Raw genomic sequence first — 17,757 nt, forward strand, 5'->3', positions numbered from 1 at the left:
AGTTGCCGTGAAAAGGCAAGTCGTAGCCCACCGTCTGAGTGTTATATGAAAGCTGTCCTGTATGATTCCTGTGTGATTTTGGGCTATACAAAAATAAACTGTATTGTATTGTATTGTAAAGCTTATTACGGTACAGACAAAAAAAAAATAGGTACACAGTGGGGAAAAAGGCACGAAATGTCAACTTTAGTCTCGAAATTTCCACTTTAATCACATAGTTTATTTTGTCATTAAAGTAGAACATCGTAAAGTTCATCATAAAATCGTTTTATTTACTAGTTTCTCAAATCCCATTGCAACTAAATTAGCACGTTAAATGCTTTGTTCTGTATTTTGATCTCCTATGTGCTCTATGTGTGTGAATCACTACCTGCTTCTTAAAAGGGCTTTCTCTTTCTCCGACAGGACACATAATCCATTACATTCGTGATATTACAGCTCTCTGAATAATTAAAATACTGAGATGTATACGTGGTATCATTTTCATGATGATAGGAATGAAAGCATGTTATTAAACATGGGAACACGGTGGCGCAGTGCTTGTTCATGTCTCATGCAAGAGGCTTGCTGCGCCATGCGTGACATTCGATGAAATAATTTATTGCAGCAGTGCTGTCTCTTTCAAACATACTAACCTCCAATTCCTGTATTTACTTTTCTTTCTCCAAATACCCAATCGCCCACACAATCAGCTCTGTAATAGACGTGAAGCCATCCGTAAGCTTAGAACGCCGATTCTTCAAAATTTTTAAGGAACATTGAAATATCTTCGTAGTACATGTATAATTATTCTATCCGTCTATCCTTCCAGTGTCACATCAGCACCAGTAAGAATACAACGCAATGCAGGAACAATCCATGAACTAGCTAGCGCTGCGGCACCGTGTCCTCACATGTTTAATTATTAACAATACAGATTATTTAAATGTAGTTAAAGTTTTATCTGTATAATATAATCAACATATTTTGCTGCATTTCATCTTAAAAATTATATCGTCATCATATGTAAATACGCGCTTTATAAAGTGGCTCAGGTTGTGCAATATTATAACTGTAGTGCAAGATTACAGTGGGGTAATTGTACTTATAAGTACAAACAGTTCTACAAGGAGCAGTTGATGGACTGATTGAGTGCGTTTATAGTTCTTGGGATGAAACTGTTTCTGAACCGCGAGGTCCATACAGGAAAGGCTTTGACGCGTTTTGCCGTGGCTGAGGCAGCGTCTGCTTCATTCTGTATACCGATAATTCTCTTTCCAATCAGCTGCTGCTGTGATTCCCCACTCAGATACAGTGATATAAATACTCTGAGTGGTGCAGTGAGAGTAATATGGAAAAAGATGATCTGCTGTGGCAACCCTTAACAGGAGCAGCTGAAAGAAGAAGAAGATGCAGTGAGAGTAACAATGCTAAAGCAGTTATGGTATTTGGAATACTATGGCTATTCCCTGGACCATTATATTGCTGCAGGTTAATTACAATGAGATGCATTACACTAATAAACAATATGCAGTTAGTTTCAGTGTATTTATAAAGCCGCGCCAGGAATGTGAATCTAAGAAAGAAAGGGTGACCACACAGGAACAGTAGCACTGCTTTGACGCTGGGTGCCGCCAGTCTGCAAAACCAACAGAGAAATTGCGTACGCCAGGGTATGAGGTACCGTGGAAATGTGCGTGGCTTTACGCCAAGTTTAGGTTTTATACATCGCGATTTGAGCGTGGAAACGTTCGTACGCAACATTTCTGTGCGTTCGCACCGTTTATACATGAGGCCCCTGATGAGGTTAAATCAGACTGCTGAAGATGTCCGTAGCTGGATCGTTAGTGTTCGTCTTTAATAGAACCTTATACCTCAAACTCAATCCCAAAAAGGAAACTGCCAAAAATACATTTATTAACGACAGGAGTGAAGACAGGTTATGTACACGAGGTGACATCTGTGATCTAAACGGTGTAGTAGCTATGGAACCCCCTGCTTTGCAGCTCTCTAGGGACATGGAGCGATTCTTGACTCAGTGTTCTCACGTGATATCCCTGCCTACTTTTTTACCCCCAGTTACAAGCGAACGCTGAACTCACGAATCCAGATTTGAGTGATAAACTGGCGGGCAGACACCGGGGTTGCTCCTGCTTTGTATGTCATTCTGCCGAGTTATATTCTTTCACCTCACCATCCTTTAACGAATAAACAGACTCAGAAAATGTATGTTATTAGTAGACTTTTCCGATTTAATGTCATCTTCGTTTCGTCTTGGTTTTATCGTGCCCCCATGCATAAATCGTTACGTTTTCTTGATTTAATTATTTTTTTTTTATAAATTTCCTTTTAAATAAAGTGACTTTTTTTCGTCATAGAGTAAAGTTGATACTAATAAAGCGCACTTCACACTTTTACTAAAAAACAGGCATTATTCTTTATGTTTGGGTCGTGTGTTTTTCAAAATGTCACGATTAACATCATATCGATTAAAACCTATATGATCGCAAAGTTTTGTTTTGGGGAATTCTGCTCAATTCACGATGCGTTCATTTTCTATTTAGCGGAGCTCGCTTGGGAAATTCTATGCATATATAATAGCTAAAGTCTGATGTTATATAACGGATGCTATAAAATATAAACATCTTCCTTGACGGACACTATATCATCGAAGTATTTATTCATTCGTCCAGGGTTGGTTCCCTCCTTCCACCTTAAATAAATGGAATAGAAAATGAATGGATTTATCGATCGCTTTTAGAACAATCCTTCATTACATCCATTACCAAACAAACTAAGTCCACTTAGGGATCTGGGAAGCAGTTCTGGACGACGTAGGGCAAATTTAGACTCGTCTTTGGGATGTGGCAGGAAAACCGGAGCTCTGCCCCATAAGGCTATAGGAGAAGGAGAAGGCGGTGAATTTGTGTGCACAGTCGCGCCTTTTGCAGTTGTTACGAGAACACTCTGTGAACTGCTGGAGATCAAATCCTAACACCAGTTTCCGTAAACTCGGCAGACCTTCTGCGTCTGCGCCTCCCACATTGCATAATTCAGGACGACGTATTCACATACAGGCTTAATCCAAAGTATTTAAAACAATATGCTTTTTATTTCTAACTCCACTACCACTTTAGTTCCTTTATGGTATTTCGGTCTTTATGGTAGGTATCATCAAAAATATTTTTAGAAATACAAAAAGAAACTTGTTAAAACGCAACGCTGTTATCTGAAAGAAAAAAACCTTCCCGGAATGAAGTTGCGTAACTTGACATATTACTGGATGAGCCGGCGAAGAGTCTGCCAGCAGTGGCTTGATGCCAATTAAAACGCAGTGTACAAAACAGACGAGCAGGGCTGCCGGTGTGGATCCGTCAGGACGCCGAGAGTAGACGTGCTAGTCTCGCCGGTCTTCAGTCCAGTTATACCGCCTTGGGATACCCGAGGCAGACTTTAATATCACGACCATTATCGGTAGATCTGCCAGTACATATTTAATAACCCTAAACGCTCGCACCCCATCACCCAAGGCAGTGGGCTTAGTTATCCTTCGATATGAAGTGAAACCACCACTTGCCACAAAGATTCTCTATGTGGTGCCAGCGGAAACCACATAAACACTCAAGGAATAGATCATTAAGGAGTGCCCTTTGAATTTGAAACAACTACTGAACGAATCATGTTCTGCTTTGCATTCTGATGAGTTCCACCCCCACCCAAACCTGTCGCAGATGTAACTCTGCCTTTACCCGGCATTTTCTACGGAGGGATGGCCACAACGCCCAAACTGAAACAAGTTTCGTAATCCTACTGGCTTTCTACTCGCCACCCTGCCCTCGGAAGATCACTACATTCTTCCGGAGAAGCGTAAAAGAGAGCTGATCCTTTTAGAAAATGGGAGAGCCAGGGGTTGGTGGTCTACAAGTTAGGGACATGTTGAGAGTCTGTCCATCTTGTACAGTGCCTTTCAAATGTGCCTTCATTGTCTATCAGTGAGGAGCAGTGGCTAAGTAGACCCTAAATTACAATTTTGCCCACTGTGTGCTTCTGAGCAAGTCACTTAAACAGCCTGCGCTCCGGTTATAATAATGTATGAGAGCAACAGTAATGAATACCAATGTTGCAAATTGCCTTGGATACAGGTGTCATCTGAGAATATCTAATAATTATATTTTATTTGGTGTCTTTTTATCCATCCATCCATCCATTTTCCAACCCACTGAATCCAAACACAGGGTCACGGGGGGTCTGCTGGAGCAATCCCAGCCAACACAGGGCACAAGGCAGGAACCAATCCCGGGCAGGGTGCCAACCCACCCCAGGTGTCTTTTTATATCCTCTTGTAGTACAGAGTGCCTTTCATGTACAATTACAATTTATTTTTGTATAGCCATAAATCACACATGGAGTTCCACAATGGGCTTTAACAGGCCCTGTGTTTTGATAGCCCCCTAGCCTTGATTGTCTAAGAAGACAAGAAAAACTCTCAAAAAAAATCCTTGTTGGGAACAAAATGGAAGAAACCTTGGAAAAGGTAATTCAGAGAGAGACCCTTTTAAAGGTAGGTTATGCATGCAGTGGCTGTCAAAAAAAGGATGTAAATCCAATACAATGCATAGAACAGAACACAAGTAATCCTTAATACAGTACAATAGTACAATAGTAATATAACAAGTACAGAGCAAATTCATTTATTGCTTTGTTTCTCCACAATGTGTGCTTGTGTTGAGGATTTTGAGTTCCTGGGCTCCTATGGAGGCTAATCCCAAATGCCATGGGGAGATTGTTCTCCAGCGCTTGTTTAAGATCAATTCAGATATTCAGAAGCTATTCCCTAAGTTTCCTGGCCTTTCCAAAGAGCAGCTGAAGAACAATCCTGATCTCCAGGCCCATGGGGAAATTGTGCTTTGAAAGCTGACTGAAATTGTGCAAGAGAAAGGGGCACATACGGAAATTGTGAAGGGTCTGACAGCAAGTCATGCCAAGCAACAAAAGATCCCTCAGGTCAACTTTGAGATCATCAGTAATGTCATTGTCACAGTGGCAGCAGAAAAGATTGAAGGCTTTGGTAATGATGCTCAAACAGCCTTGAAGAGTGTTCTGAAAAACTGATTTGGGAGCTTACTGTGATGAGCTGGGATTTGATCAAAATTGTTTTCATGTCTACCCATCTATCAGTCTACTGTACCTATCTAACTTTTGGCATTTACCTATTTATCTTATTCAGTGTCTTTCCTAAGTATTTATTTCTACCAATTACCCATTATATAGTGCCTTCCAAGTCTATCCATCTATTTATCCATCTGTCTGTCAGCAGTGTAGTGTAGTGGCCAAGGCACTACACCACAAGCTTGCTCACTATGTGCCTCTGAACAAGCATTTTTCTGCTGTAAGGCATGAGGAAATTAATACTTGGGATGAAATATAAATAGGCCTTTATTTAAAAGAAGCTATTATTTAAATCACTAACTTTATGTACACACAACACCTTAACATATGCTATACAACAACTTCCAGTTTTGCCCATTCTTTGCCATTTGACTATGTGACTGTTCATTATTTTGTAATAATCGCTTATGAAATGCAGGGTGTGTTCTTTTTTCTGCCAGCTGCCATGAAATTGTGCCAGTGGTAAAAAAGGGATGTGAGACAGTATTGTGAAGGCATGGTCCAAATATGATAGCATGGCATGTCATAATGCTACTCTGAAGCTTATGAGATGTTTTTATAGTTGAAGGCTGCAGCTTGCAAGAAAGTTGCAAATGAGAAAGAAAGCTCCCTAGACTGACTACTGTTACAAACTGAATAAAGTTTAGAAGCTGAACACTCGCACCATGTTTGACTGCCTGCTTATTCATATTTACATTCATTCTTTTATTTAACCTACATGCTCCCTTACTAGGCTGTGGTGAGCCAAGATCCCAAAGATGTGCCATTAAGTTAAATTGACTCTCAGCATGCCCTGTCTAGAGCTTGTTCCTGTCTTGTGCCCCTAGGCCACCTATATTGGAGTAACTGGGTGAAGAAAATCAATTTACCTCAAAAGCAAGTTCAAATGTATTCTCAAGTGCACATACATACAAGTACTTGCATGTCTCCTGGGAACAGATGACACAAATTCAATACAAAAAACAAATAAATAAATCAAGAAGTACATACCCATTGAGGGCCCACAAAAATACAGGCAGTGATCATCTGAACCTGAATGAATGAAGATGGCCCAGGTCGTCACAGGTGATGGATCACAGCTTTTCATGCAGGTATGAAACCTTTGTAATCGTTTTTTCTTAGAGGGCAAGGAGGGGGTGAAAAACAAGGTGTCACCTATGTCCAGTGCCCAGCAAATCACCTGTGCTCAATTGACACTTCAGGCAATATTTATGAAAACACTCTTTCCACACATACTTCGAAGAGTTACTTTAACACTAAAAAGTAAATTTAACACATAATACAAGTACAATACATTATAGATGAAACGTTGACGACTAAGCGAAGAAGAAAGCAGCATGGAGAAAAGAGACTCAAAAGCATTGGAGAGACAAAAAAGAAAAAGAATAATCTATGTGCAAATTCAGAAATTAAGGAAAGTAATTATCAGCCCGGAACAAGTGGAACTGAAATAAAGCATGTCCAATCTAGACGTTGGTGCTATACACATGCAGAGCAGGTTAGAGATTATGAAAGCAATGGATTTCGATCAAAAAAAAAAAAAAAACGTTGGCGCGATACACATGTGGAGAAAGTTAAAGAATATGAAAGTAGGAAAATTAGAAAGTATAAAAAAAAAAGTAAAGATCGCAGTAGCGCAAACAAATGGAAATTATTACTCGAAAAAGGGAAAATAATCACCACGGACCAGGTGTCATTGAAACAAAAGCAGGATAAAGCGAGGCCAGAAATAAAAGACAGAGTAGAAAACAAAGTAAAACGTCATAAAGAGGTTAAGAAACAAGAGGGCCAGACACATGCAGAGCAGGTCAGAGATAATGAAAACTGGAATTCAAAAGCCTCAAAAAAACGTAGGTGCGAAACACATGCAGAGCAAGATACAGAATATGAAAGCAGAAAAAAACGACAGTGTCAAAACAAAGAAAGTAAACATCACATTAGTGCAAACAGAGAGAAATTATTACTCGGAGAAATAATGAAAAGGCGAATAGAGATCTAATTTATGGACATAGGTGATATGTCAGAAGTATGTAAATATTGTAAGGCTTTGAAGTTTTAAGTCAAGAGAATTTCAAAAACTGAGTTTACCTCACATGCATGTATTGGTTACTTTGCAAAAAAAATTATTAACTGCTGATGACGTCGATCGCCTTGTCTGTGCTGAAATTCCAAACAGAGAAACCTATCCTGAATTATGGTACAAAGTCATTAAACACATGTCTCACGGACCTCATTAAAAAGATTCAGCACACTGGGACTCGAAAGATTCCAAATATTGTTTTTACAGAAGTTCAGAAATAAAAGTGAAACTAATGAAATAGCAACAATTCAAAGAAAAAAAAAACCTAAAAATTGTGTATCCGGAAAAACAAAAACGGGGTTTGGCGAGCAAAGTTTTACTTAAGTTATTTTATATACCACCTTTCATAGTGAATAGTGTCACCATCAATTTATATTTTCTATAGTGTCTTGTGCTGTTAGCAATTACTGTTAATATTTTGAGACAACTATCACTAATGCTGCTCTAGAAACCGACTGAAATTCTGGCCCAGGCACTATCTTCTGGAAGTATGTCTGTTTCAACATTGCACTTTGGGATCCCATTCACACACCAAAGGCTTGACTAGGCCTTATCTGATTAGAAGCCTATAGTCAGCACTTTTTTGCACAATGACAGTAGACAAGCTGGGGGCAGAAATGTAAATAAGTTCCTAATCATCAATGCAAAACCGAACAGGCCCAGGAACAGTGCATTCAAGCAGAAGGAGCATTAGTCTGGTAATCTGAATAACAAGCAGGTATAATGTGTAATGAATGTGGAGTGTGGGGTGAATTAGATGAATGATTTTGTGAGACTTAAGTTCTTCCTTCATCTCCTTCTGTTTAATTGCATTATGTATGCATTAATGTCACAGTGACCGCTCGCTGCCACTTAGCCCTACCATGGTTTGCTGACGTATATTTCTTACAAACTAACACATAGGCTGGAGTAAAACCAAGCAGAAATTTGACACCATTTTCATAACAAAACTGACGTAGATACTGCATTGATATTAGGCTAGAGTACAGCTCTTAACCACCAACATTCTTTTAATTATTTGATTAGAATAAATATAGAAAAAAGATGGAGGGGAATGTTGCTGCCTCACATCTTCGGCCACCTGAATCTCAGTTTGGGAACTGTATGAAGTTTGAAAGTTTTCACCATGTCCGCGTGGGTTTTCATCAATGACTGCTTTTCCTCTCACATTCCTAAAAGGTTGACTGGTGTGAATTTCCCCTTGGGATTAATAAAGTATCTATCTATCTATCTATCTATCTATCTATCTATCTATCTATCTATCTATCTATCTATCTATCTATCTATCTATCTATCTGGTGACTCAAATGTACGAGTTCTCCTGCCCTCCTCCCCCAACCCCGCACTTTGCAGTGGACTGGTACCCTGTACTTGGCTTGTTCCTACCTAATGCCTGATGCTGCTAAGTCAAATTATGGTCGCAATACCTCTGTTAAAAAAGATAAATAAAATAAGCATGTGGGAAGGAATGACAACTGGGACACAGCAATGGGTTAAGTCTCAAGGGCACAGCTTAAAAGTCCTAGATGAAATTAATGCATACAGACAGAAAAAAAACATTAATGTTTGCCCCCTAATAATTATCATTATGGTGTATTCACCCTAGGATGGACTAGCACCCTGTCCAGGGATTGTTCCTGCCTTGGACCTGCTGCTTGCTGGGTTAGGCTCCAGCTTCCCCATGACCTTGCCCTGGATAAGCAGGCTATTAAAATGTATGAATGGATGGATGATAAACAACAATGTATTGAACCATTTCCTGTTCTTATTTATTCAGTTGGGAGTGCAAGGAACTACAGCAAGCTGCCTGAAGCAGCCTTGCATGGTGTGCCATAATAATAAATACATTTATAACTTCAGTTGGATCCTTATTTACTCTTAAAACATCTTGAGTTGGTCATTATTTTAATGGCACTACATAAAAATTGATCCCTTTAGCTAATGATTGATCTAATTATGGGGCATCATAATAGCACTGGTGTCACACATCTCTAGGGTGGTTCCTTCTGCACCACTTTCTGGTCATTGTACCTTTTGCTTTTCAAATTCCAGTGAGTTTCTTTCATCCCAAAATGTGCAGGTTAGATTAAGAGGAGAGTAATACAAATTCAGCATGCTTTTACTGTTACACACTGGCTTGCTAAACTTGAACCCATTGTTGCCAAGATTACCCTCCTTTGGACTAAGCAGGTTCAGGATAGGATAACTGGATACCACTCTCATGCTTCTTTTGCCAGACACTACAATGCACAAGCATAGCCTTGCTTTGCACTTTGTGAGATTTCTCACAACAAATGGTGCTACATAAAATATATTTCATAAAAGACTCACGCTGAATATGAAAGGTGCCATAAAAAGGTAGCCTAATGGACACTAATGGATAAATCTACATTAAAAAGAGTGGAAGGATGAATGATCACGTTAACATCCTCTTATTTCTTTACTAGTGAAACACTCTGACTTACAGTCCTAAAATTAAATGTTACAAAAAGCTAGATATAAACAACAGTAAACTCTGCACCAGTTGTTTACAAATAGAAGAACTTTCACTTGATTATGAGTTATGAACATGAATGTACCTTGTCCTGAGGGATTATCACTGGATGGGAATGCAAGGACTGTGCTTCATTTACAAAACCGTTTTCAGCCCACCAGTTTGCCAGTACCTATTTTTTGGAATTTCCAGAAAATATCAGCTTATTCAGCTTTCAATAAAGACGAAGATAAAAAAATTTATCCCCACTAGTTTGTGGGTAATCGTGTGATAGGCAGACAGACATTAGCATTTTATATACAGAGATTTAGTATTTTTCTGTGTCTCTTTACACCAGCTGAAGCAATTGCTTAATCGTTATCACTGGCCTCACCTCTCAGCAATAACAAAGGGTCTGAAGACCAAAGGTTATTGGGGGTGTTCTGTTCTATTTCTCCTGATTAAAGACTGCTGGGCAAAATTCCTGTCTGCTTCGCTCCACCCAACTGTCTCATAAGGGAAACATATAACCCAGCATGCTTTGCATTCCATCTTGGAATAAGTGTGGGGTTTGGAGTCTTCCTGCAGAAACACTTTATTCTATTTTTGTCATTATGTCCTTCAGTTTTTAATTAAATGTTAGGTAAATGCATTACTATAGAAGAGTTATAATGCAGCCATCAAACACACATTTCTATAACTAAAAGATGAAAATCAGTCCAATCAAAAATATGATCAATCCTGAAGGAGTTAAAATTCATTAATCACAAGCAAAAATTTTCTTAAGGCCTATAGTGAAAATAATTTAGAAAGAGAATCACTACATTTACAATGCATTTAGTAAGTTCTTTCATTGTAAATCCTTCCATTGTTTTTTTTATTCACACATACATTCAAGAATGTAAGGTATTGGCATCAATCATGTCAGTCCATTGCAGGGCATGGGAAGTTACACTGGGGTGTGCTAAATACCCAAACACGCACATCTTTGTAATGTGGCAGATGCAGGGAAAATGTGCAAACTCCACACAGATCAGAACTCAGAACTGAGGTCTGGACCCGACACTCTAAAACTATGTGCAATATTCTGTTTTACACTAAATCATTTGTGATCTATCATAGGAAATGTCCCAACAGAGCTGTAAACCATGAGTGCAGAATCAGAACACCAAATTAACATTACATTTACATTTTCATAACACAACATATTTAATAAATAGTTTAGATAGAAAACTAACACATGAACAAACTCTTCATTGTGACTAATGAAGGTGTGCACCTTACAGTGTGCCATTGTTTGGAGAAGGCATGTAGACATATAGACTGGGACACCAAAAAAAAACCACAAGTGATCTGTTGTATTCATGCATACTTGTAAATGTATCATATTATGATGCTCCATATGAAAGGGGATAGATGTACTGTATAATGCAAATTGCCTGACCAATTGAAAGTGCACCTTAGGATATAAAACAAGACCAGCAGGTGTTAATTCAGTGACATATAAAAAAGGTATCAAATTGCAGGCTCAGCAGCTTGTGGGTGTGTCTGTGTGTGTGTGTGTGTAAGGGGCGGAAGCGGACACCTGCATACGTCACAAACACTTTAACAAACACTGTCCTATGGGTGTGAAAATGATTCTGAGGGGTTCACAGAATCCTGATTCCTGCCATTGCCAGACATGTCAATATTTGCCTTGTGGGCAGATCTGCTGTGCTATCTAAATGTCAACCTGGCCAGCTGCTGGTATTCAGTGGCTTTGCACATCCTGAAGGTGACTCCTGCCACACAGAGTGAGGGTTACCAACTAGGTGGTGGGGGTTGGAATCAAATTAAAAGGGATACTGTCTAAGTATTGTAACAACCTCTCAAACCCACTTGATCCCAGTCAGGGTGCTTCAGATAGTACGATGACAACATTGGACACATCGTAGGAAACAACACTGGATGGGGCACCAGAACATTGCAGAGCCCACTTTGAACAGACAGAGAAATCCAATTTGAAGTTGCCACTTACACACACACACATATATATGTGTGTGTGTGTGTATGCGGGATTAAAGTCCATGCAGATATGGGGAGAACAGGCAAACTTTACATAGATAACACCTAGGTGTGGGATTTGAAACTGGGATGCTAGATCCACAAGACAGCACTGTGCCATCATCTAAGCTGGGCACAAGTAAATAAAAGTGAAGCAAGTAGGACTTTGGGGACCTTGATATATCAACTTGAAGTTATTCTGAACAAACTGGGAGAATAGGATAAACAAGCTTGTTCATTTGCCAATGAAAAATAAGTCTGTCTTCTTTACCATCCCCACTACTGACATCTTAAGCAATGGATATTCATTGGATATGCAATGCATGGGACTTCCATCCATTTTATAAATTAGTTTTGTCCAGGACAGGGTTGTGGGAAATTGGAGCTTAACCTGGCAGCATAAGATAAAAACAACCTTTATTTAATACAGTACCCTTTTATGGAGAACACCATCTCAAATACAGAGCTGCAGTTTATATGTAAGACTTGCTTAGGACCACTCATTGTTGTAGACTGAACTAGTACTTTATGAATTATAGTCCAGTGCTACACTGTTATTTCAAGTCAGGAACGACTTGACACAAAAACTCATTCTCACTTATCTAAGGCTAAACATAGCTACATCTTTTTGAACTGTGGGAGAAATTGTGGTAGAACATAAAGATTTCATACAGAATAGAAGAGAAAATCAAAAAGCCTGTTTTGCAGCTGTGTTATCCCACACAGAACATGTTAAATACATATAATTTAATTTACTACATAAAAATCGGCATGAATGACACTTACTGTATAAGCTGCAATATAAAAAAAATAATAAGCTAATTAAAGTACTTGGTAAATGCTTTTCAAAACATGCCACTTGGATAGACTCGTGCAAACCTATACTGGAATAAACAGATTCATAAAATTAATGAGCCAGTATGTCATGCTGTTTTTTTCATTCAAAGTTGCTTCTTGCTTGCATCAGATGTTATTTGGATTAACCCCAGCTTTGTGTATATAAGCAGTTCCACACAATAAAGTCATTTGTTAGGTACGGTGTCCGCGAATAGGTCTACCCATTAAAGGCAACGTCTAAAACAAGGCTAGTAATTTTTTTACAAGCTGCACTCCTTCTCTAATTAGCATTATAATTATTGTAATAATTAAACTTAGCAGAATAAACTGGTATGTGTGAGAGTACGCCCAGCGATGGACTGTCGTCCTATTCAGGGATTGTACCATTTCGAAAACAATGACGCCTGGATAGGCACCTTCTCCCCGCGACACTTGAACTTGCTAAACAAGTTAGAAAATCACTGGATCAAATAAGGAGTATCATTCATCGTGTTTTATAATTTATGTTTCTTTTTCATATGCTTTTTCACGTGGTTCCACGGAAACAAAAAAAAAACCTAAATTTCACGGAACAATAAGAACACTCTCCGTGACGTTGCGGAGATTGAAAAGAAACCAGTTCAAAGCCTGTCGACTGACGACACATCCCATGCAAATTACATCAGCGGCTCGACCAATATAGGTACTACTCTCTCTGACGTCAGCCCATCCACTAGCCAATCACCGCGATACACGACCTTAGAAATTTCGGACTGCTAATCTTGCTTCAGACTGTGTGAGGAATCGCCGAAGAGGAAAGCAGTATGGTTGTTATATCTTCTGGCGCAGCCGGCGCCCACAAAGTTCTTCTCATCTCAGGAAAACAGACTGTAACGCCGTCACAGCAGGGCAGCTTTACCCGTTCTGTATCCGTTATGTTACCGGCCACCCCTCAGGCGGCCTCGGATTCAGACACCAATGGATCCGGGCAGCCGGTGCGGAAGCGGCAGCGTCTTACACACCTGAGTCCCGAGGAGAAGGCGTTGCGGAGGTAGGAGAGTCGCAACGGGGCTGTGCCAGGTGAAATTGTGGGTTATGTGCTTGTGTCGCGAAATGAAAGAGCGACCGTAGCGTGTTGACACCGGGCTGGTGACATACACCCATCGCCGAAGAAAAACGTCACGGATGGACATTGGATATGCTGTTGCCTGCGTGGCAAGATGGCCGGGAGGGGTGGGACAGGAGGCAGGCGTTGTGCTGTGCTAGCTTCTTCCATTAATAGGATCTAAAGTGACGTTGTATTGGTCTAAATGCACGAATGATAGCTGCTTGTTTTTCCCAGAAAAGAAGAAATTTTAAAGTAACAATTTTAATAGGTTAGGTTGCCAATATTAAGTGTAACAAGCATAGAATTCCCTACCCTAGTGGAATGTGACCTATAGTTCAGTAACTCCTTCATATCAAACTTTTTTGTGCTAATGTGTCTCACGAGGCAACTAGTACCAGATCTTCGGATATGGTAAATGTAGAGGACAAAGTAAAAGCAGACCCTAAGACATTTTAGACAGCTTCCATTTATTTAATTGATCTTAACTGCACCGGACTACTGCTACCACTGGTAATGGTGTGGCAGTGGGGTCCAACTTTGATATATTGGGGAAACCGGGCAAATTTGTGTGATATCAACTCTGTAAATCTTGAAAGCCTGTTAAAATTGCCTGTCTCAACTATTTCTGTGGATGTTTTTTTAATTAGGAAACTGAAAAACAGGGTAGCAGCACAGACTGCAAGAGATCGAAAGAAAGCAAAAATGGGTGAATTGGAACAGCAGGTGTTAGAGCTGGAAATGGAGGTACAGTTAGTCTCCTTGTCATCAGATTCTTGATTGCATTTTTGCTTTGACCACACATCAGTAACCTCAATTATTTGTTATACAGAACCAGAAACTTCAAATCGAAAACAGGCTGCTACGAGAAAAAACACATGGTCTCCTGACAGAGAATGAGGAACTGAGACAAAGGCTGGGGTTGGACACATTGGGAGTTGAAGAGAAAAAGGTAATTTCCATTGTTTTGCAGCATGTCCTAATGTCTGTGAAAGCTGTTTTTTAGATAGTCTGGGAATCAGATGGGGGTGAGATGGATATCACTGTCCTTCCGGGCAGTATGTATTTTCCTTTTTAACAGTTTTAACTGTTTCGATCAGTGCAGCTTTCACTTGGTATTGATTGAATGAGCTATGTTGAGTTTGCCTTCCCCGGGTACTGGGAAAAGCAGTGATGGGTTTTCGGATGGAGGTAGTAACGTCTGTTATGTTAACCAGATTCTACACATAGTTGAATTTTAAGCCCTCTAGCCTTTCTCAGTTTGGTGTGCACCATGAATTTACAGCAACTATAATGCTGCCTGGACAAGCTTTAGTCCTGATTGGGGTAAAAGTATGGATGATACATGGACGTTTGTAAAACGGACCAAGGCCTATAATTAACAGGGACCTAATATTTAAAGACAGTAGCAAAATTAAGTGTGGGCTGTTTTATATAGGGTATTTTGCTAAAGCACAGAAAACATTTAAACATGTAGCTAGTGAATAGACAAATTTTAAAATCCCTTGGGGTGTTAAGAGATGAAACAAATGTTAGTTGCCAAATGGAAGTGTGTGATGGTAATGCAACTATTTAATTCAGACCACCTGGCAGTTCTTATTCCATATTACTCTGCAAATCCCATTTTGTCTGTCCTTTCTGGTTGCCTTGTTTTGTAAGGTGAGGTGCTGGAGCTGTAGAGTGTCAGCTGAGAATATGCTGTCAAAAACTGAGAAAATAAAATTTGTCCATCCAGAATTACCAAAATGCTATCCAGACCATTGAATATTCTTATCCTACAGGTGGAGCAGTGCCATGGAGAAGTGATCAGTCTGATGACCGGGTCTTCTGAGTCCGCAGCACTCAGACTATGTGTGCCTCTGCAGAAGGTACAGGCCCAGACGTCTTCAAAACTGAGCAGTTCCATATGGATACTGACAGCTCTTGCTCTTCAGACTCTGAGGTGAGTGTTCTTGGTTAATGTGTTGTATAAGTAAGGATTTGGGCAAGCTGTGGATGTAACTGGGTTGTAGTATTTTATAGTGCAATTAGGCCGACTTTATTAGATTGAAAGTGGTGTAGTGGAGGTTATGGTATGCAAAAAAGCATTCCAGAGTTTGGCTTGGGCACAAATAAGGTATTGTATGTTGTGTGTGTAGTATGGTCCTCGGTGGTGGAATTTGAGAATTGTCTGGTTTTTGTGCTAATCAAGGTTACTATGCAATTACTGTACTTATATAATATGCTAGTTAGGCAGATTTTCAGTTTAGCTGACAAGCAGGGGATTGTTTTTTTCTGACATTGTTTGGTCCAATCAGAGTACATACCCTTTCTGTCACAGTAAATATGTGTTTGTTTTCATTTCAGTCTGATCTCCTATTTGGTATTCTGGACATCCTTGACCCAACAATATTACTCAAGGATGCAACTCCTGACATTCTTGAGGTCACAGAACCTCAAAATGGAGAAACAGATTCAGTACCTACCCCCACCTCTGCGTCTCTGGGGTCCACACCAGTTAAGCTGGAAGCCTCTAATGAACTGATCCATTTTGACCACATATACACAAAGCCCCTGGCTGAAGATGCATCTTTGAAACTGGGTCAGGAACCTGCCAAAGTACTGAAGCCTGAAGAAGCAACCTTTGCAGTTAAGGACACGGAAGAGGAGGAGAAGGAGGAGAGTGAGTCTGTCTGTGTGAAGGAGGAGCCTTTGGATGAGGAGGAAGTCCAAACTCTAAGGGTAGATGATTTCTTGACTTTGGCAACACAGGTGTCATGCAATGCTGCAGAGTCTTATTTTAGTTTTTTAATGGATTCTGCCAGTGACTCTGGAATTGAGAGATCCCCTTCACCCTTCAGTGATACTTCTCCTTCCTTGTGTTCAGACCACTCTTGGGATGATTCATTTGCCAATGAACTTTTTCCCCAATTAATCAGTGTTTAGGCCTATTTAGAGAAAAGTATTATATGCAATATGTAAATGTCAGTCTGAAAAGGGAGTGGTGCCCCACCTAATGGCTTTATTAATTCCTTAATTAACTGAATTCAGTTACCATCTTGTGCTATAAAGGGTTATAGGGTAGCAGATGTATTTTTCTAATATCTTGTCAGAAAAAGCTATTTATTAATTTTTAGTCTTAACTGTTCAGTGTTGTTTGTCTCAGTTTATGCAAGTGTCCCCCCCCAATGTAAATAGTGTTTCATGCATAAATACCATCTTCAAAGGTTGCTTTCTTCATGTAATTTTTGTTACTTTGAGCAATTAAAAATGTGCAATTACTGCTATCTGCATCTGTGTGAAACATGTTCTAACCTCTACAGTATGATTTAAATGGACACCACCCACATTTTCTGGCCACCTATTTGGCTTAGGATAAGGGTACACTTTAAACATAGTTAAGCCCATCTGATTTTTGGTTGTGGGTAAACGATCCTTGCTCAGTAAACAGTTTACCTTATTTCTTTATCACCACTTTTTGACTTGTTTTTTTTTTTTTTTCTTTCCCCAAAACTTATCCTCTTACAAGGCAGAATCTGCACAATCTTTCACCCAACAGATAAACCCCCCACTTGTTCAAATGCAAACGGTGAAATACAGAGAAGATCTGGTTTCCCATTGCCTACAACCTAACATTGTAATTCACTTTAATACATTAAACTGCAAACTAAGCCCATTCATAATGTGTGGAAGACCACAGCTGTATCTGAATCTGTAAGTTGCCTTTGGTAAAAGTATTGCCCCACTACTAAAGTAAAAATGGTTCAAGGGGTGCAAATACTATCCGCACTTCCAGATAGTTGAGGCAAGACTGTTTTGGCAGTTGATTTCAATGAACACCTAGAAATGCCCACTTGGGGCTATGTTTGCATAACAGTCTTCCAGCATTACCCAGTTCTATTTGAACTTGGTGTCTAATGTCCATTTTCATATGCATGTAAGAGCTATTTTTCTCTGCTTTGATTTCAGTTTTTAGAGCCAAAAGTGGGACTAAAATTTTAAACATGGATGGGCATTTTTAGTCCTGGCTAATTGTTATTTACTTAGCTTTTAGAAGCACCAAGATATGCAAAATGAACTTCTGGGAAATGTTTGCTTAAGACCCAGTTTTAT

The 17,757-nt window shown here is 39.6% G+C and overlaps 1 protein-coding gene, 1 long non-coding RNA gene and 1 pseudogene across 2 annotated transcripts; all 3 read left to right on the forward strand.

Moving 5' to 3' along the window:
* Positions 1-4,691: 4,691 nt before the first annotated feature.
* LOC127526273 (myoglobin-like) lies at positions 4,692-5,218 on the forward strand (annotated as a pseudogene).
* Positions 5,219-6,449: 1,231 nt separating this feature from the next.
* On the forward strand, positions 6,450-6,941 carry LOC127526317 (uncharacterized). The gene is made up of 2 exons (XR_007933941.1): positions 6,450-6,542; positions 6,739-6,941. It is a non-coding gene; the product is annotated as an uncharacterized LOC127526317 (long non-coding RNA).
* Positions 6,942-13,308: 6,367 nt separating this feature from the next.
* xbp1 (X-box binding protein 1) lies at positions 13,309-16,931 on the forward strand. Its single transcript, XM_028824331.2, is given in 6 exon segments — positions 13,309-13,611; positions 14,316-14,412; positions 14,498-14,617; positions 15,447-15,506; positions 15,509-15,607; positions 16,012-16,931. Coding segments are annotated over 6 exon segments (1,182 nt in total). The 5' UTR covers positions 13,309-13,384; the 3' UTR covers positions 16,591-16,931.
* Positions 16,932-17,757: the final 826 nt, after the last annotated feature.

This window comes from Erpetoichthys calabaricus, chromosome 18 (assembly GCF_900747795.2).
Source record: "Erpetoichthys calabaricus chromosome 18, fErpCal1.3, whole genome shotgun sequence".
Lineage (NCBI taxonomy): Eukaryota > Metazoa > Chordata > Cladistia > Polypteriformes > Polypteridae > Erpetoichthys > Erpetoichthys calabaricus.